The sequence below is a fragment of the Coregonus lavaretus genome, assembly GCF_964263955.1.
Source record: "Coregonus lavaretus genome assembly, chromosome: 18".
Classification (NCBI taxonomy): Eukaryota; Metazoa; Chordata; class Actinopteri; order Salmoniformes; family Salmonidae; genus Coregonus; species Coregonus lavaretus.
In genome coordinates, this window is record NC_140005.1 from 24,942,703 (window position 1) to 24,968,728 (window position 26,026).

The window sequence follows — 26,026 nt, forward strand, 5'->3', positions numbered from 1 at the left end:
GGTTTGTATGGGGCTTTTGGTTTAAAAGAGGTAGGCTGGACAGGGCTGGGGTCTGGTTCCCTACAAAGATCGCCATATATCTGTATTGCATTTATTATTGCCTGCCAATCAACATTTCCTGAGGGGCAGGCAGAGAAAGTGCACCAGTCTCAAGTGGTGCTAAGCATAAGCACCTTTGAATGGTTTAGAAAATGATATCAACATTTTCATGTTTTTATTCTTCATATAGCCTCTGCATGTATAGCAAATATGTGTAGTGTTATACAAGAGGAAATGAATGATTTGATTTTCAAAAGGAATTTCTGGTATTTTAGGGGCAAAAACTAACTCTGTCCATCCTCTATCTGGAAATTGAGATCAGTCTGAAATTGGCCAGGATGTATGGTTATGCATTAAGACTGGTCTGTTTTGAATTGTATAAACAGTCTCATCAGGCCTTAATCCCCATGGCACTTTACTCAGTAACAGAGTTACTCAAAAACAATCAAATCACTCCATGGCTAACCCCCCCTGCTCTATCTCCCCTTTTCAGGCATGGCAGACTGGGCTTGGGTGTCAAAGGAGGCTCCAGAGGACCCGGCCCTGAGAAAGGGAGCCGAAGGCTGAGGAATGAAGTGCTTCGCCTGGGCAGAATTACCATGCAAGAGGGGAGATCCCCGAACAGCAAGTGAAGAGGAGCGACGATGGGTGCCAATGCATCCAGCTACTCGCACTCATGCTCCCCTCGTATAGGGGGAAACACACAGATACAGCAGACCTTCATAGGTAAGTTCTCAATGTTCTTACTTCACCATAATACTCTAGTGTATGTATCTTGAAAGTCCTCACTGGGACATGTGTAGATCATCAGTGACCTCAACAGACCTTCATGGCAAGGATATGAACATAGATAAATTATATGCTTAAAATGTGATGCATGATACAGGAATGTGCAAGTCATTGTGGAGGGTGGTTGGTTGGAGTTTCTTTTCAGTTCCAGTGTAACATTTCAATCAGCAACTGATTTAGGTTCTCATTTTTACAAGAAGAGTTCTGTCAGTCTTGACTTATGAAATGAAAGTCACCATTTATGAGTGGCTGCTTATTAATTTATTTAGAGAGTAGTTTTTGTCTGCTTAACGAAAACCCCCAGGCTTTTATACACGTTTCTTGTCTGTAGTCCCAGCTCAGGGAGATTTGATTGGGTTGAAAGCCCTGTAGATTGCAAAAAATATCAGGATGTCTTCACAGTTCTAACGTTTGTTGGTTGTAAGCTTGGCTGTGCAGGCGTAGACGGAGGATGAGTCACAATATTAGAATTACTATTATGTGGGTCACAGTGATGGATGCTCAGGGAAGGAAGGGCAGAGAGAGACTTTTCTATTTGGCAGTGCTGCCTCTGATGCGAGTCCCCTCTCTCCAGCCAAACATCACTGATATTCGGGGTAGTTCATTAGTGTATGGGTGGTCAAGTGCATTGCAGAAGACTACAGGGGAAGGGGGACTTTCCTACCCCCCCAAACTGACACAATACAAAACGTTTTAGTCCATGTTTAACTTCCTGTTGCCGTCTAATTCCAACCAAACCTTAATCAAAGTCAGATAATGATGGCCTGTTCCTTTCTTAACAGAGAGTTGAATTATCTGTGAAATGAGAGACATGAGGCCCTAGATCATGGGAGAGCCAAGCACGCTGTGGGGGACCTAGAGCAGAGTGGTGTGTCTGGACAGTCTTAACAGGTCACATGACTGGGCTAGGAGAAAAGACAGATTGGGTTTCCTAGGGTCATGCTTTCAGACTAGAAATGGAAAACTCTAAATGCTATCAAGCCAGAGGAATTGACTGCATTTAGAAAACAGCTGTGGAAAAACAAGATACATGTATCATATGAATAAAATCCTAGCATAACTTATTTCCCTGTTCAGAAATAACCACGACATTTGAACCAGCTGACCTCTGTGTTATGTTATGTTATGTGTGTGTTGCAGGGACGTCGTCATACTCCCAGCAGGGCTATGGCTGGGAGTCCAAGCTGTACAGCCTGGAGCAGGGTCACGACAAGCCCCATGACAGGAAGAAGAAGAGCCTGGGTCTGGCCACTCTCAAGAGGAGGTTCATCAAGCGCCGTAAGTCCAGCCGTTCTGCAGACCATGCCCGCCAGATGAAGGAGCTCCTGTCGGGGTGGGATGTGCGTGATGCCAACGCCCTCGTGGAGGAGTATGAGGGCACAGCCTCCCTCAAAGAGCTGAGCTTTCATGCCAGCTTAGCGCGGGCCAAGGCACCCAGCCTACAGCGTGACCTGGCTGCCCTTTACCAGCACAAGTACTGCACCGACGTGGACCTCATCTTCCAGGACTCCTGTTTCCCCGCCCACCGCGCCGTGCTGGCTTCCCGCTGCCCCTTCTTCAAGACCCTACTGTCCTCCTCTCCAGGGTACGGCGCTGAGGTCCTTATGGACATTGAGACGGTGGGCATCGATGTGCCCATGTTCTCTGCACTACTGCACTACCTGTACACAGGGGAGTTTGGGGTGGGTGGGGTGGAGGACTCCAGGCTGCAGAACGTGGACGTGCTGGTGCAACTGAGCAAGGAGTTTGGCACGCCCAACTCCCTGGAGGCAGACATGAGAGGGCTATTTGACTACATGTGTTACTACGACGCCCTACTCAGCTTCTCTTCCGACGCGGAGCTGGTGGAGGCCTACAGCAGTGGGGGGGCTGGAGGGGGTGTTGCCACAGGGGGCTGCCGGGGGCTGGGTTCCCCAGACGAGGACCTGAGGGCCCATAAGGCCGTGCTCTCGGCCCGCTCACCCTTTTTCCGGAACCTTCTGCAGCGGCGCATCCGCACGGGGGAGGAGATGACGGAGCGCACGCTGCAGACACCCACACGCATCGTGCTGGACGAGTCCATCATCCCGCGGAAGTATGTGCGGGTCATCCTTCACTGCATGTACACGGATGTGGTGGAGCTCGGGCTGGTGCTGAGGGGGAGCCCCTCGGCCGGTAGCCTGGGGGAGGTGCAGGTCCTGGTGGCAGGGGGCAGGGGAGGAGCCAGCACCCGCACTGAGGAGGCCATGGAGCTCTACCACATCGCGCTCTTCCTTGAGTTCAGCATGCTGGCACAAGGTAAGCTATAGTACCAACCATCCCTGTCCTGTCCACAGTCACACTCCAGCTCAGAGTAGATATGAATGAATGGTTCTCAATAGAGAGCTGGTGTTCACATTCAGCCTGGGGGTACATGTCGAGGTCATCCCAGATACCTTTATAATCTGTTCAGTGTGTGTAGATGAATGGTAGTCTGGGAGACTGCCTGTATCAGCTAGTGAGAATATGCTTCAATGGTTTAAATAATTTAAATCAGGTCTGCCAAGGTGGATAAATGGGATGCATCATGAATTTGAAAGTCAATCTTTCATGCAAAGAGTGTTATTTTAATGGCGTTGGTGTCCCTGTGGTATTGCCCTTAGCTTTGTGACAGTATAGGTCTGACTGGGGATGGATATCCTCATATAACTGCATCTCTGCATACTGAAATCTATCATAGGTTAGCAGGGCAGGAGTGTGAGCCAACATCAAGGCTTTAATGTAGACTGAGCATTGGCACAACTGCAAAAGCTATCTCAATGTATCTTTCTATCCCTATAATCTCTGTCCCTCTCTTCTGAGGGACCTGAGTTCCTATCAGTTTGGACCTAGTATCTAGGTGTGTGGCAATATGAAACTATTTGGTCTGTAAGTAGGCAGCATGTGAAAATGTATATGTATGTGTGGGCCTAACCATAAAGTAGCGCAGTGCCTCCACCTAGTAAGTAATATATCCCTAAAGAATATATAGTTGACCCACTAGGAGATATGCCCACACAGTATATAGAACTACACACCAAACAAGAAATGAAGTTATGAGTTATGAAGACATGTCAGTGTAATCGCAATAAAATCAGTCTCAATAGAAAGCTCAAACTGGAATCATATGTAACCCAACAATTATTATTTAACACATTTCAATACTCAAATAAGTCACAGATATACACTTATTTAGGAAGGACCTGGTACCAGGGTTTAATACCGAAAAGCGCTCATTTTATACAATGGGGATCCCCTTCAAACCAATAAAAGAAATAGCAAAGTAATTAGTCCCCAATCCAATGAAACTCACGGTCCGGAATCCAGGTCACCTGTGCGTGACTGATGAGAAGCGCACCAGTGCAAACAGTCCAATGGGCCTGTCACTCAGAGCTCAGTCTCTCACATCATCTCCAACGGTCGAGCCTCCGAGCGGGAGGAGAGCAAAAACAGAGGTCTTCCGATGCCAGTAGAACCTGAATAAAAAATAATAATATATATATATATATCTATATATCTTACGCCGTCCTCACGTGGTCGGGGATGCAGGGCTAACCGTTCATTACTGGGGTTACTCAGACCGAGTTCAACTAACTTTCAAAACAATAAAACCATTACAGTGCCTTCAGAAAGTATTTTGTTGTGTTACAGCCTGAATTTAAAATGAATTAAATTTAGATTTTGTGTCACTGGCCTACACACTGGCCTACCCCCATTTTTAAAAACATATTAATAGAAAATGAAAAGCTGAAATGTGTTGAGTCAATAAGTATTCAACCCCTTTGTTATGGCAAGCCTAAATAAGTTCAGGAGTAAAAATGTGCTTAAGTCACAATAATTTGCATGGATTCACTCTGTGTGCAATAATAGTGTTTAACATAATTTTATTTATGTCTACCTCATCTCTGTACCCCACTCATACAATTATCTGTAAAGTCCCTCAGTTGAGCAGTGAATTTCAAACATAGATTCAACCACAAAGAAGGGCACCTATTGTTAGATTGGTAAAAAATAAAAAGCAGACATTGGATATCCCTTTGAGCATGGTGAAGTTATTAATTACACTTTAGATGGTGTATCAATACACCCAGTCACTACAAAGATACAGGCGTCCTTCCTAACTCAGTTGCCAGAGAGGAAGGAAACTGCTTAGGGATTTCACCATGAGGTCAATGGTGACTTTAAAACAGAGTTTAATGCTGTGATGGAGGGGAAAACTGAGGATGGATCAACAACAGAAGGAAGCCTGTACAGAATAAACATATTCCAAAACATGCATCCTGTTTGCAATAAGGCACTAAAGTAAAACTGCAAAAATTGTGGCAAAGAAATTAACTAGGGAGAACTAGGTTTTTGGGGGGATAAAAATACATGGAATTGCTAAGCACAGGAAAAATCCTAGAGGAAAACCTGGTTGTCTGCTTTCCAATAGAAACTGGGAGTAAAATTCACCTTTCAGCAGGACAATAACCTAAAACACAAGGCCAAATAAACACAGGAGTTGCTTACCAAGATGACATTGAATGTTCCTGAGTTGCCTAGTTACAGTTTTGACTACAATCGGCTTAAAAATCTATGGCAAAATCTGAAAATGGCTGTCTAGCAATGATCAACAATGAACTTGATAATGATGTGCAAATATTGTACAATCCAGGTGTGCAAAGCTCTTAGAGACGTACCCAGAAAGACCCACTGCTGTAATCGCTGTCAAAAGTGATTCTAACATGTATTGACTCATGGGGTTGAATACTTATGTAATCAAGATACTTTTGGCAATGTAGTGTATGTGGACACCCCTTCAAATTAGTGGATTTGGCTATTTCAGCCACACCAGTTACTGACAGGTGTATAAAAGCGAGCATACAGCCATGCAATATCCATAGACAAACATTGGCAGTAGAATGGCCCGTACTGAAGAGCTCAGTGACTTTCAACGCGGCACCGTCATAGGATGTCACCTTTCCAACAAGTCAGTTCGCTAAATTTCTGCCCTGCTAGAGATGCCACGGTCAACTGTAAGTGCTGTTATTGTGAAGTGGAAACGTCTAGGAACAACGGCTCAGCCGCGAAGTGGTAGGCCACACAAGCTCACAGAACGGGACCGCCGAGTGCTGAAGTGCGTAGCGCATAAAAATTGTCTGTCCTCGGTTGCAACACTCACTACTGAGTTCCAAACTGCTTCTGGAAGCAATGTCAGCACAATAACTGTTCGTCGGGAGCTTCATGAAATGGATTTCCATGGCCGAGCAGCCGCACACAAGCCTAAGATGTGCATTGCCAAGCGTCTGCTGGAGTGGTGTATCACTCGTCGCCATTGGACTCTGGAGCAGTGGAAACGTATTCTCTGGAGTAATGAATCACGCTTCACCATCTGGCAGTCCAATGGACAAATCTGGGTTTGGCGGATGCCAGGAAAACGCTACCTGTCCGAATGCATAGTGCCAACTGTAATGTTTGTTGGAGAAGGAATAATGGTCTGGGGCTGTTTTTCATGGTTTGGGCTAGGCCCCTTAGTTCCATTGAAGGGTAATCTTAACGCTACTGCATACAGTGACATTCTAGACGATTATGTGCTTCCGACTTTGTGGCAACAGTTTGGGGAAGGCCCTTTCCTGTTTCAGCATGACAATGCCCCCATGCACAAAGCGAGGTCCATACAGAAATGGTAAGTCAAGTTCGGTGTGGAAGAACTTGACTGGCCTGGACAGAGCCCTGACCTCAACCCCATCGAACACCTTTGGGATGAATTGGAACACCGACTGCGAGCCAGGCCTAATCGCCCAACATCAGTGCCCGACCACATTAATGCTCTTGTAGCTGAATGGAAGCAAGTCCCCGCAGCAATGTTCCAACATCTAGTGGAAAGCCTTCCCAGAAGAGTGGAGGCTGTTATAGCAGAAAAGGGGGACCAACTCCATATTAATGCCCATGGAATGAGATGTTCGATGAGCAGGTGTCCACATACTTTTGGTCATGTAGCTCAGTTGGTAGAGCATGGCGCTTGCAATGCCAGGGTTGTGGGTTCGATTCCCACAGGGGGCCAGTATAGAAAATGTATGCACTCACTAACTGTAAGTCGCTCTGGATAAGAGCGTCTGCTAAATGACTAAAATGTAAAATGTAATGTAGAGTATCTGACCAACAGATGCATGTGAAATCCATAGATTAGGGCCTAATGAATTTATTTCAATTGACTGACTGATTTCCTTAGGAACTGTAATTCATTCCATTTTAATCCCACCCTGTTAGCACAACAAAATGTGGAAAAGGTCAAGGGGTGTGAATACTTTCTGAAGGCACTGTAACTAGCCGTCTTGAAAGCTCACGGAGTTCGTGGGGTTAACCTTCTCCCTCTCTCACGCCTCAGACTGTTGCCTAGCAATGGGTCCATTTCCAAAATATGTCCCCAATGCAACAATGTAACTAAATTAGTCCATGCAAGAAAGAGCTAAAAGTAACCAGGAGGTTACATCTCTATATACAGAATCCCTAGGCCTATATTCTCCATATGTCCCCATCTCATATTGATCGCTTGTTTTAGTGCAAATTGTGTTTTTGTCAGCTGCAGACGCTAGGCCAGTGTAAATGGAAAAAGCATGGGAGGTTCAGGACTGTTCCTCTGTCCTCCCGCCCGCTCCAGGCAGGGGGTTGTAGAAGTCTCCAGTGACAGAGCAGAGCCAGCGAGCGCTCCTGTCAGGGCTCTATCACTCCTTTATTTATCACAAGATAGCAGCCCTCTCTCCCTCGCTCTCCATCGCTCTCCCTCTCTCTGGCTGCTGTCACTCTGAGTACTGGAGTTGGCTCCCAGAGCTCCCTAGAAGGTCAGATGGAGCCGAGAGCGGAGAGTTGTCAGTTTATTACCATCACCTCCCATTCCAATGAGCAATGGGATTTTAAACCTGAGGGGGGCATTGCTCTCTTCATAATAATATAATCGAATAATATGCCATTTAGCAGACGCTTTTAACCAAAGCGACTTAGTCATGTGCGCATACATTTTTACGTATGGGTAGTCCCGGGGATCGAACCCACTACCCTGGCGTTACAAGCGCCATGCTCTACCAATTGAGCTACAGAGGACCACAGGTTCAATTTAATATAAATGTACTAAGTCACACATGGGAGGCATGTTGTTTCCCACCTCCGCTAGGCAGCGGTCATGATGTGAGGTGTGCTGCTAACAGAGACCCCTCAAACCATTCTCTGACAGCTGAGTGACAGGTTGAGTTACTTGAGAAACTTGCCCCTCTGTTAAAATAATCCTTGAATTATCGATATATATATTATAGTTGAAGTCGGAAGTTTACATACACCTTAGCCAAATACATTTAAACTCAGTTTTTCACAATTCCTGACATTTAATCCTAGTAAAAATGCCCTGTTTTAGGTCAGTTAGGATTACCACTTTATTTTAAGAATTCTTTCATCACATTCCCAGCGGGTCAGAAATGTACATACACTCAATTAGTATTTGGTAGCATTGCCTTTAAATTGTTTAACTTGGGTCAAACGTTTTGGGTAGACTTCCAAAAGCTTCCCACAATAAGTTGGGTGAATTTTGGCCCATTCCTCCTGACAGAGCTGGTGTAACTGAGTCAGGTTTGTAGGCCTCCTTGCTCGCACACGCTTTTTCAGTTCTGCCCACAAATATTCTATATGATTGAGGTCAGGGTTTTGTGATGGCCACTCCAGTACCTTGACTTTGATGTCCTTAAGCCATTTTGCCACAACTTTGGAAGTATGCTTGGGGTCATTGTCCATTTGGAAGACCCATTTGCGACCAAGCTTTAACTTCCTGACTGATGCCTTGAGATGTTGCTTCAATATATCCACATCATTTCCCTTCCTCATGATGCCATCTATTTTGTGAAGTGCACCAGTCCCTCCTGCAGCAAAGCACCCCCACAGCATGATGCTGCCACCCCCGTGCTTCACGGTTGGGATGGTGTTCTTCGGCTTGCAAGCGTTCCCCTTTTTCCTCCAAACATAACGATGGTCATTATGGCCAAACAGTTCTATTTTTGTTTCATCAGACCAGAGGACATTTCTCCAAAAAGTACGATCTTTGTCCCCATGTGCAGTTGCAAACCGTAGTGTGGCTTTTTTATGGCAGTTTTGGAGCAGTGGCTTCTTCCTTGCTGAGCGTCCTTTCAGGTTATGTCGATATAGGACTCGTTTTACTGTGGATATAGAGACTTTTGTACCTGTTTCCTCCAGCATCTTCACAAGGTCCTTTGCTGTTGTTCTGGGATTGATTTGCACTTTTCGCACCAAAGTACGTTAATCTCTAGGAGACAGAACGCGTCTCCTTCCTGAGCGGTATGACGGCTGCGTGGTCCCATGGTGTTTATACTTGCGTACTATTGTTTGTACAGATGAACATGGTACCTTCAGGCGTTTCGAAATTGCTCCCAAGGATGAACCAGACTTGTGGAGGTCTACAATTTGTTTTCTGAGGTCTTGGCTGATTTCTTTTGATTTTCCCATGATGTCAAGCAAAGAGGCACTGAGTTTGAAGGTAGGCCTTGAAATACATCCACAGGTACACCTCCAATTGACTCAAATGATGTCAATTAGCCTATCAGAAGCTTCTAAAGCCATGACATCATTTTCTTGAATTTTCCAAGCTGTTTAAAGGCACAGTCAACTTAGTGTATGTAAACTTCTGACCCACTGGAATTGTGATACAGTGAATTATAAGTGAAATAATCTGTCTGTAAACAACTGTTGGAAAAATGACTTGTGTAGCACAAAGTAGATGTCCTAACCGACTTGCCAAAACTATAGTTTGTTAACAAGAAATGTGTGGAGTGGTTGAAAAACAAGTTTTAATGACTCCAACCTAAGTGTATGTAAACATCCGACTTCAACTGTATATATATACTACCGTTCAAAAGTTTGGGGTCACTTAGAAATGTCCTTGTTTTCCATGAAAACATACATGAAATCAGTTTGAATAGGAAATATAGCAAAAATGCATAGGAAATGTAGTCATTGACAAGGTTAGAAATAATGATTTTGAATATAAATAATAATTGTGTCCTTCAAACTTTGCTCTCGTCAAAGAATCCTCCATTTGCAGCAGTCCATAACACTTTTTTCCAATCTTCCTCTGTCCAGTGTCTGTGTTCTTTTGCCCATCTTAATCTTTTCTTTTTATTGGCCAGTCTGAGATATGGCTTTTTCTTTGCAAGAATTGCCTAGAAGGTCAGCATCCCGGAGTCGCCTCTTCACTGTTGACATTGAGACTGGTGTTTTGCGGGTACTATTTAATGAAGCTGCCGGTTGAGGACCTGTGAGGCGTCTGTTTCTCAAACTAGACATTCTAATGTATTTGTCCACTTGCTCAGTTGTGCACCAGGGCCTCCCACTCCTCTTTATATTCTGGTTAGAGCCAGTTTGCGCTGTTCTGTGAATGGAGTAGTACACAGAGTTGTATGAGATCTTCCGTTTCTTGGCAATTTCTCGCATGGAATAGCCTTCATTTCTCAGAACAAGAATAGACTGACAAGTTTCAGAAGAAAGTTATTTGTTTCAATCCATTTTGATTCTGTAATCGAACCCACAATTGCTGACGCCCCAGATACTCAACTAGTCTCAAGAAGGCCAGTTTTATTGCTTCTTTAATCAGCACAACAGTTTTCAGCTGTGCTAACATAATTAAAAATGGTTTTCTAATTATCAATTAGCCTTTTTAAAATGATAAACTTGGATTAGCAAACACAACGTGCCATTGGAACACGGGACTGATGGTTGCTGATAATAGGCCTCTGTACGCCTATGTAGATATTCCATTAAAAATCAGCTGTTTCCAGCTACAATAGCCATTTACAACATTAACAATGTCCACTGTATTTCTGATCAATTTGATGTTATTTTAATGGACAAAAAAATTGCTTTTCTTTCGAAAACAAGGACATTTCTAAGTGACCCCAAACTTTTGAACGGTAGTGTATATGAGAGAGGCCTGTGGTTAATGTGTCAAAGAATTCTGTCCATTTGCCCATCTGTCTTCAACAGCTACATTCCATCTCTGCTGGAGATCAGTGGGATTTTGACTGTATTACATATTCGGTAGTAAAGAAGACACTGATCATGGCTGTTGCCCGCCCACTCCATCATATACATACAGACACAGACATTAGTGCCTCTTGTCACTAGCAGCATCACAGACCGGAAACGATGTACTACTGGGCCGTCGAGACAGTGGGAAGATTACAACCTCTATCTGTCATACAATAAAAACACGTTATTAACAATAACAATTATTATTTTTAAGCTTTTCATGTAAATCATGTAAAACAGATAAAAGAGCATAGGGCACAAAAAACTCCATGTTTGCCTGCTCTCACACACACACACACACAGCTGGCCAGATCTTCCTCACACCCCCTACTAGGGCTGGGAATTGCCAGGGACCTCACGATACGATTTCATGGTACTTAGATGCCGATACAATGTGTATTGCAAGTCTCACGATGCTACACTGAGTGTACAAAACATTAGGAACACCTGCTCTTTCCATGACAGACTGACCAGGTGAATCCAGGTGAACGCTATGATCCTTTATTGATGTCACCTGTTCAATTCACTTCAGAGTAGATGAAGGGGAGGAGACGGGATAAAGAAGGATTTTTAAGCCTTGAGACAATTGAGACATGGATTGTGTATGTGTGCCAAGACAAAAGATTTAACTGCCTTTGAACGGGGTATGGTAGTAGATGCCAGGCGCACCGGTTTGAGTGTGTCAAGAACTGCAACACTGCTGGGTTTTCCATGCTCAACAGTTCCCCGTGTGTATCAAGGATGGTCCCCCACCCAAAGGACATCCAGCCAACTTGACAACTGTGGAGGCATTGGTGTCAACATGGGCCAGCATCCCTGTGGAACGCTTTTGACACCTTGTCCCTGACGAATTGAGGCTGTTTTGAGGGCTAAAGGGGGTGCAACTCAATATTAGGTGTTCCTAATGTTTCGTACACTCTGTGTATATGTATTGAGATTCGATATTGCGATTCGATGTTCCAAACATATTGCTGCAGAGGGACAAGAGAGAGCCATCAGAAAATAACTCATTTTGATCAGTCATGGAAATAAAAGTGCTGAAAACAAATCGGCTCACTATTTTCAAAGAAGATGAAGGAAAAATACTATTTACAAGCTATGAAGGAAAAATACTGGAGTTTTGGTGCAGGTACAGCTGACTTACGCAAAACTAATATTGCGATATTGTCAAATAATATCCTGATAAGTGACAGTATTGATTCCCCCCCCATAACTACTCCCTACATCATGCCTCTCAGGGTCACCAAGGCAGCTTAGCACCAGGCAAACTGTCATCCCCTCAAACCCCCCCTCCCCCTACTCCAAGCCCCTACTCTAGGGTATTTTAATCCCCTCTCTTCTCTCTTGACCACAGAGAAGCAACAATCTCATCAGTTCCCATGAAACCCCATGTGTGGGATGGTTGTGGTGTATCTTGTGTATCAAGGACCTCTCATTTTGTCTGTACGATAGCCCTCTCTTATTAAGTTAATTACATTTCCATCTCTCCATCTTCTTTTCTTTCTCTCTCTTTTCTCTTTCCTCTGTTAGTTAACCTCCTCTCAATGACACCCCTAACCTTTTTAACACGCATGCACGCTCACACATATACGCACCTGGCGGTCGGTGCCGTTTTAAGATTAGGCAGGACATTTTTATTAAATTTTTATGATCATGGCCATATTTCTATTGCAGCATATTGGATGACTGTCATTCATATTCCATTCACCCAGCTCAATGTTAGGTTTAGGCTACTACATGATACTCAAATTTGCCCTAAACCCATCATGAGGTTGCTACAACCTAGCCTACAAATGAAAGTTTATAACTTAGGTGCACAGGTCGAGAGACAAATTGGAATAATCAAGGTGACAGACAGTGACACATTCAATACCGCCTTGCACACTCTTGCCTGCATCTAGCTGATCTAGGGTGTAATAATGATTCCAAACAGTTGCAAAACTAAATTAGAGTTTCTATTGGACAAATTCAGGTAGGTCCATTCCCATTTTGTTCCGTTTGCTTTTGTTTAAGAAACGTATTGCAACAGAATCGGCAGAATGAATACACCCCTGATCACCCGCACACACAGTTCACTTTCAGCAGCCACATAAAAACAGCATCATCACTTTGCTTGTTGTATAGTTCCTTCCCGCATCTACGCGCTCTCCTCCTCTCACATTTTCCCTTCTCTTGTGGACTTCAGTGCACAACACAACAGCTGTCTGTGACCAGGCGAACAAACCTCTACAAGCCAAACCTTCATACCATAACCGCTACACACAGTCTACATTGTTGTCACCGTATTAGCTAACATCATAGTCAACATAGCTACTAAAACTAACGCATTAGTAAACCCACAATACAATCCATGTGTACAATCACGCAGTACAGTGTACAGCAATCAGTTTAGCAGTTACACCGGTGAGCCCTGGTGGCAATAAATTAATAAAACCGAAAGTTTACCTTGACTTGGAAGAGTTGGAGCGTTGGATAGCCTTAGCCAGCTAGCTAACATAAATAACATTCCTCTCTGAGTCAGGTTGTTGAGTAGGCTAAGTTAGCTGCATTAGCTAGCTAAGTAATTGAAATTGGAAAAAAATACAACTAATTATAGCTCTCTCTCAACTGTTGCCGTTCTTTGTCTTTGAGTCAATTACTCACCACATTATATTCACTGCAGTGCTAGCTAGCTGTAGCTTATGCTTTCAGTACTAAATTCATGATCCTTTGATTGGGTGGGCACGTCAGTTCATGCTGCAAGAGCTCTGAAGGACGTCCTCCGGAAGTCATCATAATTACTGTGTAAGTCTATGGAAGGGGTTGAGAACCATGAGCCTCCTTGGTTTTGTATTGAAGTCAATGTACCACAAGGAGGATGACGGAAAAAGCTGTCCCCTGGCTACAGCATGGTTCTACCCTACGGAGTGCTGTTGAGGCAACTATAGACCTTTTTAATATTTGGTGACGTGAATATATTTAGTATAGTTGTATCTAAAAATGATATTTTTTTGTGTTTCACAATTTGTATCTTTCTGAAATTCACTGAGTAGGATGGTCCTCCCCATCATCCTGTGAGGAGCCTCCACTGACACGCACACACGCTGTTGGCCGCCAAAACGCTTGCTCACCCATGTGTCAAATGAACTGGGAAGGCCCATGATTTCATTTCTATGTGACAACCTTGAGTGACCTCCGCCTCCTGTCAGAGACCTGGGTAGCTGTCATGCTCATCGTGCTATCTCCGGAGACACGTGGCAGGCTGATGTCAGGGTCTGGCAGTCCCTTCCTTCTCCTCCTCCATGTGCCTCAACTGCTCCCCCTCCATCTGGTTGAGCTGAGGCCAGGCCAGGGTACTCTCACTGGTGGTAGGATTCAATCTGAGAGCCTCTCTCTCCATCGGCAGTTATCAACCTTATTAGCTCCCTAGCCAGAGGAGATCACTCACTCACTCACTCTTTTACTCACTCTCACTTACTCTGACCGATATTAAAAGCCGTATTAATCTTTCAATCACAGTGAGAGGGATGATAATGAGTGGATCAGTATACCAATGCAGATTTTCTCTCTACGTCTTCTCTCTTTCTACACACACACACACACACACACACACACACACACACACACACACACACATACACACAGAGAGAGGGAGAGTAATGACTCATCTGTGGAGACATACAGCCCATTACAATCATAATTCATATGCAGTAAGTTTTAGTCATTGATTGATTAATACCATGAATGACCACACCTCCGCACACCTTAGGGGGGAAACAAATAACGTTAGTCGGTCAGTCTTCAGAGTTGCTTGCTGATGTGAAAGTGTTTAGAGTGGTAGTGAATGGGATCAGAATTGAAATCTTAACTTGCCATTGCATTTAAGAGGCTGTTGCTAGGTCCTGTTTGACTAACAGCCTTAGTTCTGTCATAGCACCTTCCATTAGGAGAATCTGTCAGACGTTCAACTTTCTCCTGTTGCGTTTTAAGGATAAGTCTTGGTCTGTGATATTGCTGTCAAATCAAATCATATCTTTGGTTACAGGCAGAGCTTGACCTATGACGTGAGTGAACCCTAATGGTTCCAAGCAGAGGGGGATTTCCAGTTGCTCCTTGGCAGAACTTCAGCTTATCGGTTTGCTTGGAAGTTGGCCTTAGACCTCAGGCGGTCGGAGCAGAGCCCATCATTCTTCTTTAGTCTCTCCTCCTTCCTTTTTGTTTTGTTTGAGACCTCAGCTAAAAATAAAGCTCTAGTTACTTGAGTAATCAGACATGATTCAAGTCCAGCACAGTGTTTACAGGTCCTGAGTGCTGCTGATGTCTTAAGTGGGTTTGGAAACATTGTTTCATAAACACGGAGCTAAAAAAAACAGCAAGAAAAGATGCACACATCCTCAGTTATTGCCATCTCACAGATGCAGTTGCCATAATGCTCATTGTGTTGATATTCTAGTCAGTCTGCTAGGCTGCAGTGAATGCATAGTGCCAGAGAGAGAGGAGGGGAAAGAGGAAGGGGAAAAATGGCTTTAGTATTACATATAATGCTGAGTCTAATCTCTGGCTCATAATAAGAGTGCAGAGCTTTAAAAGGCTGAATGGTGCTGTGAATTCTAATGGGCTAATAGAGAACAGAGCTGTCTGCTTTCATGTGCTGCTGGTCCCCACTGGGGAAGCTTTACCTTTCAAAGGAACTTGTCTGTGTGCGTGTGTGTCTGTCTACGTGTCTACCCCTGCTCAGAGAGTGCGAGAAGTGAGGATAGAATGAGCAGAATAAGGAGAGAAGAGATACGGGAAGGAAGGGAAGAGAAGGAAGTGTGGAATCCATTCCCTCTTCCAGGCTGTTTATGGCAGATAAAAAGGCAAAATGTCTGTGTCCACGTTTCAACTTCATCTGTCCTCTTAATGACACAGGATTTCCATCCTGCGTTTAACACTGTGGAGGTCTGCTTTGCATCTCTTTGCCTAGCAAATAAAAGTTAAGGAAGGGACCAAAAATGTAGGAAAATGTAGCTTTAACTGTGTGTGTGTGTGTGTGTCGGTTGAAGGGAAATAAACATTTTAAAGAGGAGGGCAGGCGTCATCTCCCTGAGCGTCAGTGTCCAATTTCCCAGAGTACAGTTTCAAAGGGAAAGGCAGTGCAGCAGATCTCACGCAGCCCTCAGATAAGAGTCCCAGAGGAGCGCTGGTACTGGAGCTCATAACCCAGCTAAGCCCAGGGCAAGGCAGCCTGCTCCGCTCTTTTTCACAAGCCCAATACAGAGCCAGCAGCAGGGGGCCAGGGCAGGGCTGGGCAGGGGCCACTTCAAAGCAGGCCAGTATCTCTGTCTGCCTCCGAGGCACACTGTGTGGCTCTATCACTGGCATCATACTGTCTGCTCTCATTTTCCCCTGAGTTGACTGTCAAAAAGTGAAGCCAAATTATTGATGTACCCTTGTGGACATGCACTAGTTTCCTATCCAAGTTGATATTATTTGATTGTTTGATGTTTTATTTTATTTCTATCTCAATTGCTATTGCTAGGACTGCCACTATAGCCATTTCTGAAATTCCATTTCACCCAAGATGTGTTCGAATGCCTACAGTATATCAAGTAATAATTAATAAACCCTCTGCAACCTTTTTAATGAGTTTTTGATTAATGCGTGTGTGTTCTCGCGTATGCATATGAGAGTGTGTGCATGTGTTTCTGTGTGTCCGTGTATGATGTGTGTGTGTGCAGCATACTTCTCTCTGGCTGCTGTGTTTACTCAGTGTGGTGAATGGGAGGTAGAGCGACTGGAACACGTGAAGGTATCAAAGGCATTTCTGTGGGGGGTGGGTAACAGTGTTAAACCACTGCCTGCTGTTCTGGTATGTGCTCTGATTTAGGAAACGCATGGAGGGGGGTTGGGGTGCAGGGGGCAGGGGGAAAGGAGGAATGCTCCCTGTAGTGATGAATAGGAGGGAAACTACTGTAGGCTTCAGAATGGCTCCAGAAGTGACCGCTGTGTGACTGTGTGGCGGGATATTTATGGTTCAATTAAATCCCCCATTAATACTCTTACTACTGTTCTGACAGAGTATGACTTCCCATACAATAGATATAAAAAATGTAGCCTGGGCCCATACTGTGCTGTAGCCAACTCAAGCAATACATATTTAGCATGACACAGAGAGGAGTTGGCTGAAGCACGAACTGACTGGACCACCAGGCTATTAAAGGGGCTGTTCACTCGGTGATATGAGTGTTAGAGGTACAGTTGAAGTCGGAAGTTTACATACACCTTAGCCAAATACATTTAAACTCAGTTTTTCACAATTCCTGACATTTAATCCTAGTAAAAATTCCCTGTCTTAGGTCAGTTAGGATCACCACTTTATTTTAAGAATGTGAGATGTCAGAATAATAGTAGAGAGAATGATTTATTTCAGCTTTTATTTCTTTCATCACATTCCCAGTGGGTCAGAAGTTTGCATACACTCAATTAGTATTTGGTAGCATTGCCTTTAAATTGTTTAACTTGGGTCGAATGTTTCAGGTAGCCTTCCACAAGCTTCCCACAATAGGTTGGGTGAATTTTGGCCCATTCCTCCTGACAGAGCTGGTGTAACTGATTCAGGTTTGTAGGCCTCCTTGCTCGCACACGCTTTTTCAGTTCTGCCCATACATTTTCTATAGGATTGAGGTCAGGGCTTTGTGATGGCCAATACCTTGACTTTGTTGTCCTTAAACCATTTTGCCACAACTTTGGAAGTATGCTTGGGGTCATTGTCCATTTGGAAGACCCATTTGCGACCAAGCTTTAACTTCCTGACTGATGTCTTGAGATGTTGCTTCAATATATCCACATACTTTTCCTTCCACAAAATAGATGATGCCATCTATTTTGTGAAGTGCACCAGTCTCTCCTGCAGCAAAGCACCCCCACAGCATGATGCTGCCACCCCCGTGCTTCACGGTTGGGATGGTGTTCTTCAGCTTGCTAGGCACCCCCTTTTTCCTCCAAACATAACGATGGTCATTATGGCCAAACAGTTATATTTTGGTTTCATCAGACCAGAGGACATTTATCCAAAAAGTACGATCTTTGTCCCCATGTGCAGTTGTCCCCATGTGGTCCTCTGTAGCTCAGCTGGTAGAGCACGGCGCTTGTAACGCCAAGGTAGTGGGTTCGATCCCCGGGACCACCCATACACAAAAAAAAAAATGTATGCACGCATGACTGTAAGTCGCTTTGGATAAAAGCGTCTGCTAAATGGCATATTATTATTTATTATTATTATATATTATATTATTATTATGGCGGTTTTGGAGCAGTGGTTTCTTCCTTGCTGAGCGGCCTTTCAGGTTATGTCGATATAGGACTTGTTTTACTGTGGATATAGATACTTTTGTACCTGTTTCCTCCAGCATCTTCACAAGGTCCTTTGCTGTTGTTCTGGGATTGATTTGCACTCAGGAAGGAGACAAAACGCGTCTCCTTCCTGAGCGGTATGACGGCTGCGGGGTCCCATGGTGTTTATACTTGCGTACTATTGTTTGTACAGATTAACGTGGTACCTTCAGGTGTTTGGAAATTGCTCCCAAGGATGAACCAGACTTGTGGAGGTCTACAATTTGTTTTCTGAGGTCTTGGCTGATTTCTTTTGATTTTCCCATGATGTCAAGCAAAGAGGCACTGAGTTTGAAGGTAGGTCTTGAAATACATCCACAGGTACACCTCCAATTGACTCAAATGATGTCAATTAGCCTATCAGAAGCTTCTAATGCCATGACATCATTTTCTGGAATTTTCCAAGCTGTTTAAAGGCACAGTCAACTTAGTGTATGTAAACTTCTGACCCTTCTAGAATTGTGATACAGTGAATTATAAGTGAAATAATCTGTCCGTAAACAATTGTTGGAAAAATGACTTGTGTCATGCACAAAGTAGATGTCCTAACCGACTTGCCAAAACTATAGTTTGTTAACAAGACATTTGTGGCGTGGTTGAAAAACAAGTTTTAATGACTCCAACCTAAGTGTATGTAAACATCCGACTTCAACTGTATATGACCCCTGTGGTCTGTGTTCCTGTCTCCTCACCCAGGCTGTGAGGACATTGTGGTGGAGAGCCTGTCCCTGGACTGCCTGGTCCCCATCCTGAAGTGGAGCTCTCAGCCCTATGGCTCTAAGTGGGTCCACCGCCAGGCCCTGCACTTCCTGTGTGAGGAGTTCAGCCAGGTCATGACCTCTGACGTACTCTACGAGCTCAGCAAGGAGCACCTGCTCACAGCTATCCAGTCAGACTACCTACAGGTGAGACCCACGCCGCTGTCTGTGTGATTGGACTGGATGTATCTCCACAGAGTCCAAAGATCATATCCTGTCTAGGGATGGGCATGAGTAATCGAGTACTCGAACGGACGTACAAAACCTGATTTTTAAGCAGAGATCACTTTTCCTTTTCAAATACTGTAAAACTATTTGGTGGAATGTGCTTTGTGTCTGCCCAATGGGCAAGTGAAATGTTGTCCCAAAAGAAAATTACATATTGTCCTGAAGACGACGTTAATTTGCTTTGACTCTAGTGTTCCATTTGTACATGTGCATTTGCGGGGTACAACAAAAAAGAAACCAAGCCAAGCATCACACAGTTCTTCTCCCTAAATTCCCTTTCCCCTCTGTTTCTCTCTCACTCAATTGCGTTCTGAACGCTCCCTCAACACACAAGCTCCCGTTAGGCCTGAATAAATAAATGCCTATAAAAACATATTTAACTGATGGGATACACAAGCCACATTCCTTGCCAAATGACGTCAGCTTTATCACAAATTGAAGTTGGGAAAATGTGTTTCAACAATGAGCTGCAGTTTTGGAATAATTGCATCCTGTCTATTTTCTGCTTAGGCTACTTTGTGAACTGCTAGTGCCATTTAGAATTGGTTAGCCTAGGCTATAAGCCCCCTAAACATACAGGTTCCACACTGAAAATACGCAAACACATTAGTTTGATAAAGACTGAGCGTAGGCCTACTCACCAAACTGATGGCGTAGCCATAATTCATCCACATGCCGTGTTCAATGTGGAATTGTTAATTCATTTGGAAAAATCCAAAGAACAGGCGGAATATATATCGAAAAGAAAACCGATTTTGGTTTGTAACCCTGAAATAATTGTCTTTCAACTTGATTCCTGTTTCAAATTATCACTCATTGAGAATAATTGTTCCAGACGTGAGATGCGCATCACTTCGCACTGGAAAAATATTATGTTCTATTTTAGTCTGTTATATTACATCATGTTTTTTTACTATAACATAGGTGTGTCTTGACTGTGAATAGGGCTCTGGAAATAAGAGCCTCTTGTCTGCTAAATTAACAAAACAAGGCTATGCCATTGCACCATAGGCTTCTATAAGCAAGCGCCAATGCGGAGGTTACTGCTGAGGTTACTGCCTTTTTGAAGATTGTGTTCCACAATATAATATAACCAGTTGATATTACGGTTTCAATAAATTAATCTTAAATGGCATTTGTTTTTTTATTGACTGAATGTATGTATGTTTGGGGCAATTTAGCAATTAGGATTTGTTATCTGTAATGGTTATGATAAATTAGGTATTGTTGCTCACTGTTGGCATATATTTTTCCACTCGTACTATGCCAGTACTTGAACAGTCAAAACATGTCAAATGCCCATCCCTAATCCTGTCCAAATGACGCTGTAGTCAGTGCTTTGATTACAATGGCTGACTAGGCAGCTAGGGCATGATTGGTTTGACAAAATTATTTAGTGAAGAGTGGCAACACGCACACAGATGCATAAACACAAACCCAAACACACAGGGTCTGGAGCACAGACAGTGAGAACATTCCCTGGAGGCATTGCCTTCTAACATGGCCTCTAATTGAAGCTGAGCTCTGGTCTGCTCTGTTGTGCCAAGCTCCCTGGGTGTCACACAGGACGGCTGAGGTGAAACGCTGTAATCCAATCAGACAAATACAACTCTCAGCTACAACTACACCATGTCACACCATCAACCAAATATTCAAGTCTCCTCACTGAACCGCCTCTTCAGATGTTGCTCCACACTGCAATGTTTAACCTTTCCTTTCCTTTCCTTCCCTATCACCATCCCCCTCTCATCCCGCTATCTTTTTTCTCTCGCACCCCTCCCCTGCCCTCTTCTCTCTCACAGGCGAGTGAGCAGGACATTCTCAAGTACGTTGTGAAGTGGGGCGAGCAGCAGCTTATTAAGAGGATGGCAGACAGGGGTAAGATGATACACTCTATAATTACCCTCCGAGCAAGCCTTCTAATGGCTCTTGGAAAATCACCCACTTACAGTACCAGCGCCTCCAAAATACACTCTAAAAGACTATAAAAGAAGCCAAGTTTTATCCTTAAAATGGGAGACTCTGAAGCACCTCGATCGTAGATTGCAGTATTTTGTTTTTGTGTGACTCTGAACCCAACTGAAAATACTGTATCATAAAAAAATAACGAGTGTGTGTGTTGGCCTTACTAACCATATAATTATATATAGAGTCCCTACTAACTGTGTGTGTTTTGGGGGCGGGTTCTTTTCCCAGAGCCCAACGTGCTGAGCGGAACAGCCCACAGCGTGAACAAGCGGGGGGTGAAGAGGAAGGACCTGGATGTGGAGGAGCTAAAGGATATCCTGTCACCCCTGCTTCCCTTCATCCGCACCGAGCACATCCTCCCTGCCAACAGCGACGTCCTCTCTGACACGGTTAGTAGTCATGGATGATGCGTCATATGGATGTTTCAATACAGTTTCTGCTGCCAATACATATTGTGCAATCAATCTATCGATCTATCATGGATGCCCTATTAATGGCTTAGTTGTTGATTGACCTGTCCTTCTGGGTGTGTTCTCTTTAAATGACCCACTTTCCATCCACAGACAAAGAGGGGTCTGATCAGCACCCCTCCCTCGGACATGCTGCCCACGACTGAGGGGGGCAAGGCCAACTCGTGGTTACGGCAGAAGAACGCTGGCATCTATGTGCGACCACGTCTCTTCTCTCCCTACGTGGAGGAGGCCAAGGTAGGACACTCCACATCTAGGGCTTAATGACAATCAGCACGGTTAACAGAGAGCATTTTATCTCTCTTCTATCTCATCTCTATGAGAGGGTTTGGGCCAGGGTATGACAGACTCCTAACCCGTCTCCTTCTCCCCTCAGTCTGTGCTGGATGAGATGATGGTGGAGCAGACAGATCTGGTGCGTCTGCGTTTGGTGCGCATGTCCAACGTGCCCGACACCCTCTACATGGTCAACAACGCCGTGCCACAGTGCTGTCACATGATCAACCATCAGCAGATGGCCAGCAAGCAGACCACCGCCCCATCCGTGGTAGCCAATGAGATCCCAGGTAAGAGGAGAAGACTGGTGCCAATAAGGAAGCCATTTTGTATAACATATTAGAAACATTGACATGGTCCACTAATCCTCTGTGTGTCGGTCTGTGCTGTCAGTACCCAGACTGGCGGTGGTGAAGGAGATGATCCGGAGGCTGCAGGAGCTGAGTCACACAGACCAGGTCCAGAGGGCCTATGCTCTCAACTGTGGCGAGGGGGCCACCGTCAGCTATGAGCTGCAGCTGCGTGTGCTGAGGGAGTTCGGCCTGGCGGACGGGGCCACTGAGCTACTGCAGGTGAGGGGAAACACCCTTGGGTACAGGGAGGACTAGGCTGTAGACTTGATAGAGGGAGACCTCAGTCCTAAAGACCTTCGCCCTGAAAGACAAAAGTATATCTCACTTAGTGTACTATGTAATGACTTGTGTGTGTTTATAGTAGAAGGTTTTTGGGATACTAAATGTTTTGTTTGTTTATTCTCAGAACCCTTACAAGTTCTTCCCAGAGGAGCGTTTTGGAGACGAGAGTCCTGTTCTGGCCCTGCGCCAGGCGGGTCGTTGTCGGGTCAACAGCAGCCCAGCGATGGACAGCATGTTCTCAGACCTGGAGGGCATGGCTGGGTTTCACCCCCCGCTGCCTCCCCCTCCACCCCCGTACCACCCCCCTGCCACCCCCAGCCATGCCCAGCTGAAGGGGGCCTGGAGGCCCCGTGTGCCCATCCCACCCCCCACCCGCTCTTTCTCTTACCCCTGTAACCACACCCTGCTCCAGCTCCACACTACAGCCAAGCATGGCAGCCCAGACTACCCCTCCGCCCCTAGGCCTCCACCTCCAGACTGCAGCAACCCCCAGGCCATGGGCCGAGCCCTGCTCGCAGAACCACAGGTGAAGGTCAACATGTCATGCTGTGTTTGTGTTGCTTTTGGTCATTGTAGCTGTAGAAGTGTATTGTGCTGTGGTCATGTATAGCTCTAACTAGCAGTGTTTGTGTGCTTCTGTCTGTCTCTCCAGCTGAGCATGGAGCCTGTGATGAGGGAGTTCATGCCTGACATCGCTCTGGGCGTCTCTGTCATGACCCTGAGGGAGCACCATATGGTGGACAGGGACGGTCACAACCCTCACGGCCCCATGGCCTCACACCTCCCCCCTGGACCCTGTCCCTCCACTCGCCTCAGCCTCGGCCATGGTCACTCCTGTAAGAGGCACGCTCCAGAGCCTAAGCTGGAGGCCCAGGCAGAGTTCCCTGACCTGTATGACTTCTCCTGCCGACCAACCACCGCAACCTCCAGCCACCCCCTGCCCCCCTACGCAGGGCCAGACCTCTACAGCCACAGTCGCAGCTCCTCCAGCAGCCTCCCTCCATCTTACGTGTCTGACACCCAGGGACAGGCAGCCGAGGCACGCTCGGACCCCCTGCGCCTGGATGTCCTAGGCCTGCCACCCCAGCGGCAGGATGGAGCTCTGGCTAATTCCTCTGGTCCCCAGGCCGAGGCAGGACACGTCCCCAGAGGACGATCAAACAATGAGACTGACCTTACTCACGGTCTTGGCCACTTGTGTGGCTCCCCCAGTGGAAACCTAGATGGGTATGAGGAGCGGTCGTCGGCCCACAGGGAAGGCCCGAAGGAGATGGGGGTTACTGGCGAGTCCCCAGGTGCAGGGGCCCAGCAGCCTCATAGGAACAGTGTTAGCGAGGAGGCTAACAGAGACCACAGGTCACCCAACAACCCTGATTACCCTTACAAGAAGTCTGCACTATAACCCTCGGGGAGGACCTGGGGTTGAGTTGTCAAAAGGGAAAGTGAGGGAAACAACCCTCTGTCATGGACAGCAAAGCACTAATGAGTGTGTGTGAAGGGGTGGCTAATGGTTTCTATGTATAGACTGTGTGTGTATGTGTAAGTACCCCACCTCCTCCAGCCCTCCCTCCATGACATAGTGCTGTCTTCACCTCACGTCTCCTCTGAGTGCTACAGATAAGCAGCATCAGGACTGTAGGTTAGTTAGAGAAACCGCAGTGACTGTCAGACTGTTGAATTGAAGCTTGCTGAAGCCAACCTCAATGCTGCAGTTTTACAATATAACTCCAGCAGTACTGTTTAGGAGGGGTTTTGTCTATTTCGCTTGAGCCTTGTTGCACCACAGGTTTGTTGTGGGAATCGGGAACGAAGATCATATCATAAAGAAGATCATAACAAAGATATTATGATCGTAACCATGTAATGTAGTTCAGATGTGCTGAGGATGTGTAATATACAGAAGGACTGTAGTCCTCAGCATATACTTTAACTGGGAGATATATAAATAGGATCTCAGTGTAAACTAGTGAACACCAGCACATAGCTCCAATCAGCGTTATCTTCATGATAAAAACATGTCTATTTTCTTGCTCCTCTCATTTGTATTTCGTCTCTCTTCCTGTAGCATTCCTCCAGTACGTACCTCACCTGACTGGTTACATTTGATTTCTCCTTCCTGGTGCTGCACGTTACACAGGAATGCTGATGAGTAATAGACTCAGGCTGGAAGTAGGTCTGTGCAGGCTGTCATTGTTCTCTTTGGATACCACTGTTGTTCTCAAAAATATGAGCCTGGGGTTTTTTGGAATGAGACAGGAGGGTGGGGGCAGAGGTTCATGACTGAGGTACACTGGGAAGATAAGGGTGCAATGAACACGCTAGTCAGATGTTTAATTTCAGCTGAACGTGTGTGTGGTTGTATGTGTGTCGTTTCGTACTCCCAGGTAACTGTATAAACAATCTCAGTACTGTACACTCACTATCCATCTTTAATCAGGTCTGTATTTACATATCAACACGAGGCTCTGAGATGATTAACCAGAGACCGACCATATAATGCTGTGGTCAATATGCTTGAAAACACTTTGCTCTTTTAATGGCATAAACAATTAGAAGCCTTAATCCACTTTTTGAAGTGACCATAAGGGATCCATCACAAGCGTGATGCCACCACTGGCTCTCCTAGTTGTGTGACTCTTCTGTTCACTCTCTAAACACACTATCCATTCACATGTCCTCAGTCTGATGTTCATTTGTGTTGTTCCCATGTCCTATGTGACCACCGTCACGCCACCTTTTGGCCAATCCTGGACCTGCAAAGACCTGCTCTCTGTTGTCAGGTGATGGCATACTGTATGAGAGCTACTGGGGCTGTTGCTATAGAAACCAAAGTGCACCCATCAGATCCTGTAAGATCAGCCACACCTGTCTCCTCTGACAAAAACGGACAAACCCATGATACATAACATAGGCAACATTGCACTGTAGGAATGATCAATTTCACATGGGGGGGGGGGAAATAGGAACAAATGAATTTAGAACTAAAGAGCTCCAGAACAACTGCATAATTCTTAAATAAATACAATCTGATGGCCTCTGTCACGTGCATTTCTACCATTCAGAAATCCTGAGCAGGAATCATAAATAATCATTTAATATTTTAATATACTGTACAAACAGAAATCCTTATTATATCTTAGTGGTGGTACTATAAATGAATTAGTCAGCTGTTTAGTAGCTGTGGTGGACTACACTGTGAGGTTGTTCAGCACCACATTTCACCTAGAAAGGATAGTCGGAAAGATGGTTAGGCTCAAACTTTATTTTTTATTTTTGTTCTTAAAATGTTTTATTTTAGGAAAATGTTTTAATATTGTTATTGGTGTGGAATACCATTAAGTTGTAGGTTTTATACCATTTGTTTTTTAAACCGCCCAGTGTTTCCAGATTTCTATGAAATATGACCTATAATTACTTACAATATGAGTTTTCCTTCCAAAAAAATTAT

At 45.0% G+C, this 26,026-nt stretch overlaps 1 protein-coding gene across 2 annotated transcripts; it reads left to right on the plus strand.

The window, feature by feature from the left end:
* Positions 1-683: 683 nt before the first annotated feature.
* On the plus strand, positions 684-25,613 carry LOC311145255 (BTB/POZ domain-containing protein 7-like; the record flags this gene model as incomplete). 2 transcript variants are annotated; one of them, XM_084181490.1, is made up of 10 exons in its annotated part: positions 684-765; positions 1,969-3,105; positions 18,940-19,148; positions 21,032-21,107; positions 21,426-21,586; positions 21,761-21,904; positions 22,044-22,233; positions 22,337-22,515; positions 22,703-23,104; positions 23,231-25,613. In XM_084181490.1, 10 exons carry the CDS (start codon positions 684-686, stop codon positions 23,978-23,980), a joined length of 3,330 nt encoding a protein of 1,109 aa, XP_084037616.1. In that variant the 3' UTR covers positions 23,981-25,613. The 2 variants fall into 2 exon arrangements, with proteins under 2 accessions (XP_084037616.1, XP_084037617.1); XM_084181491.1 differs by having other exon boundaries at positions 22,703-23,110; positions 23,231-24,320.
* Between the last annotated feature and the right edge of the window lie 413 nt (positions 25,614-26,026).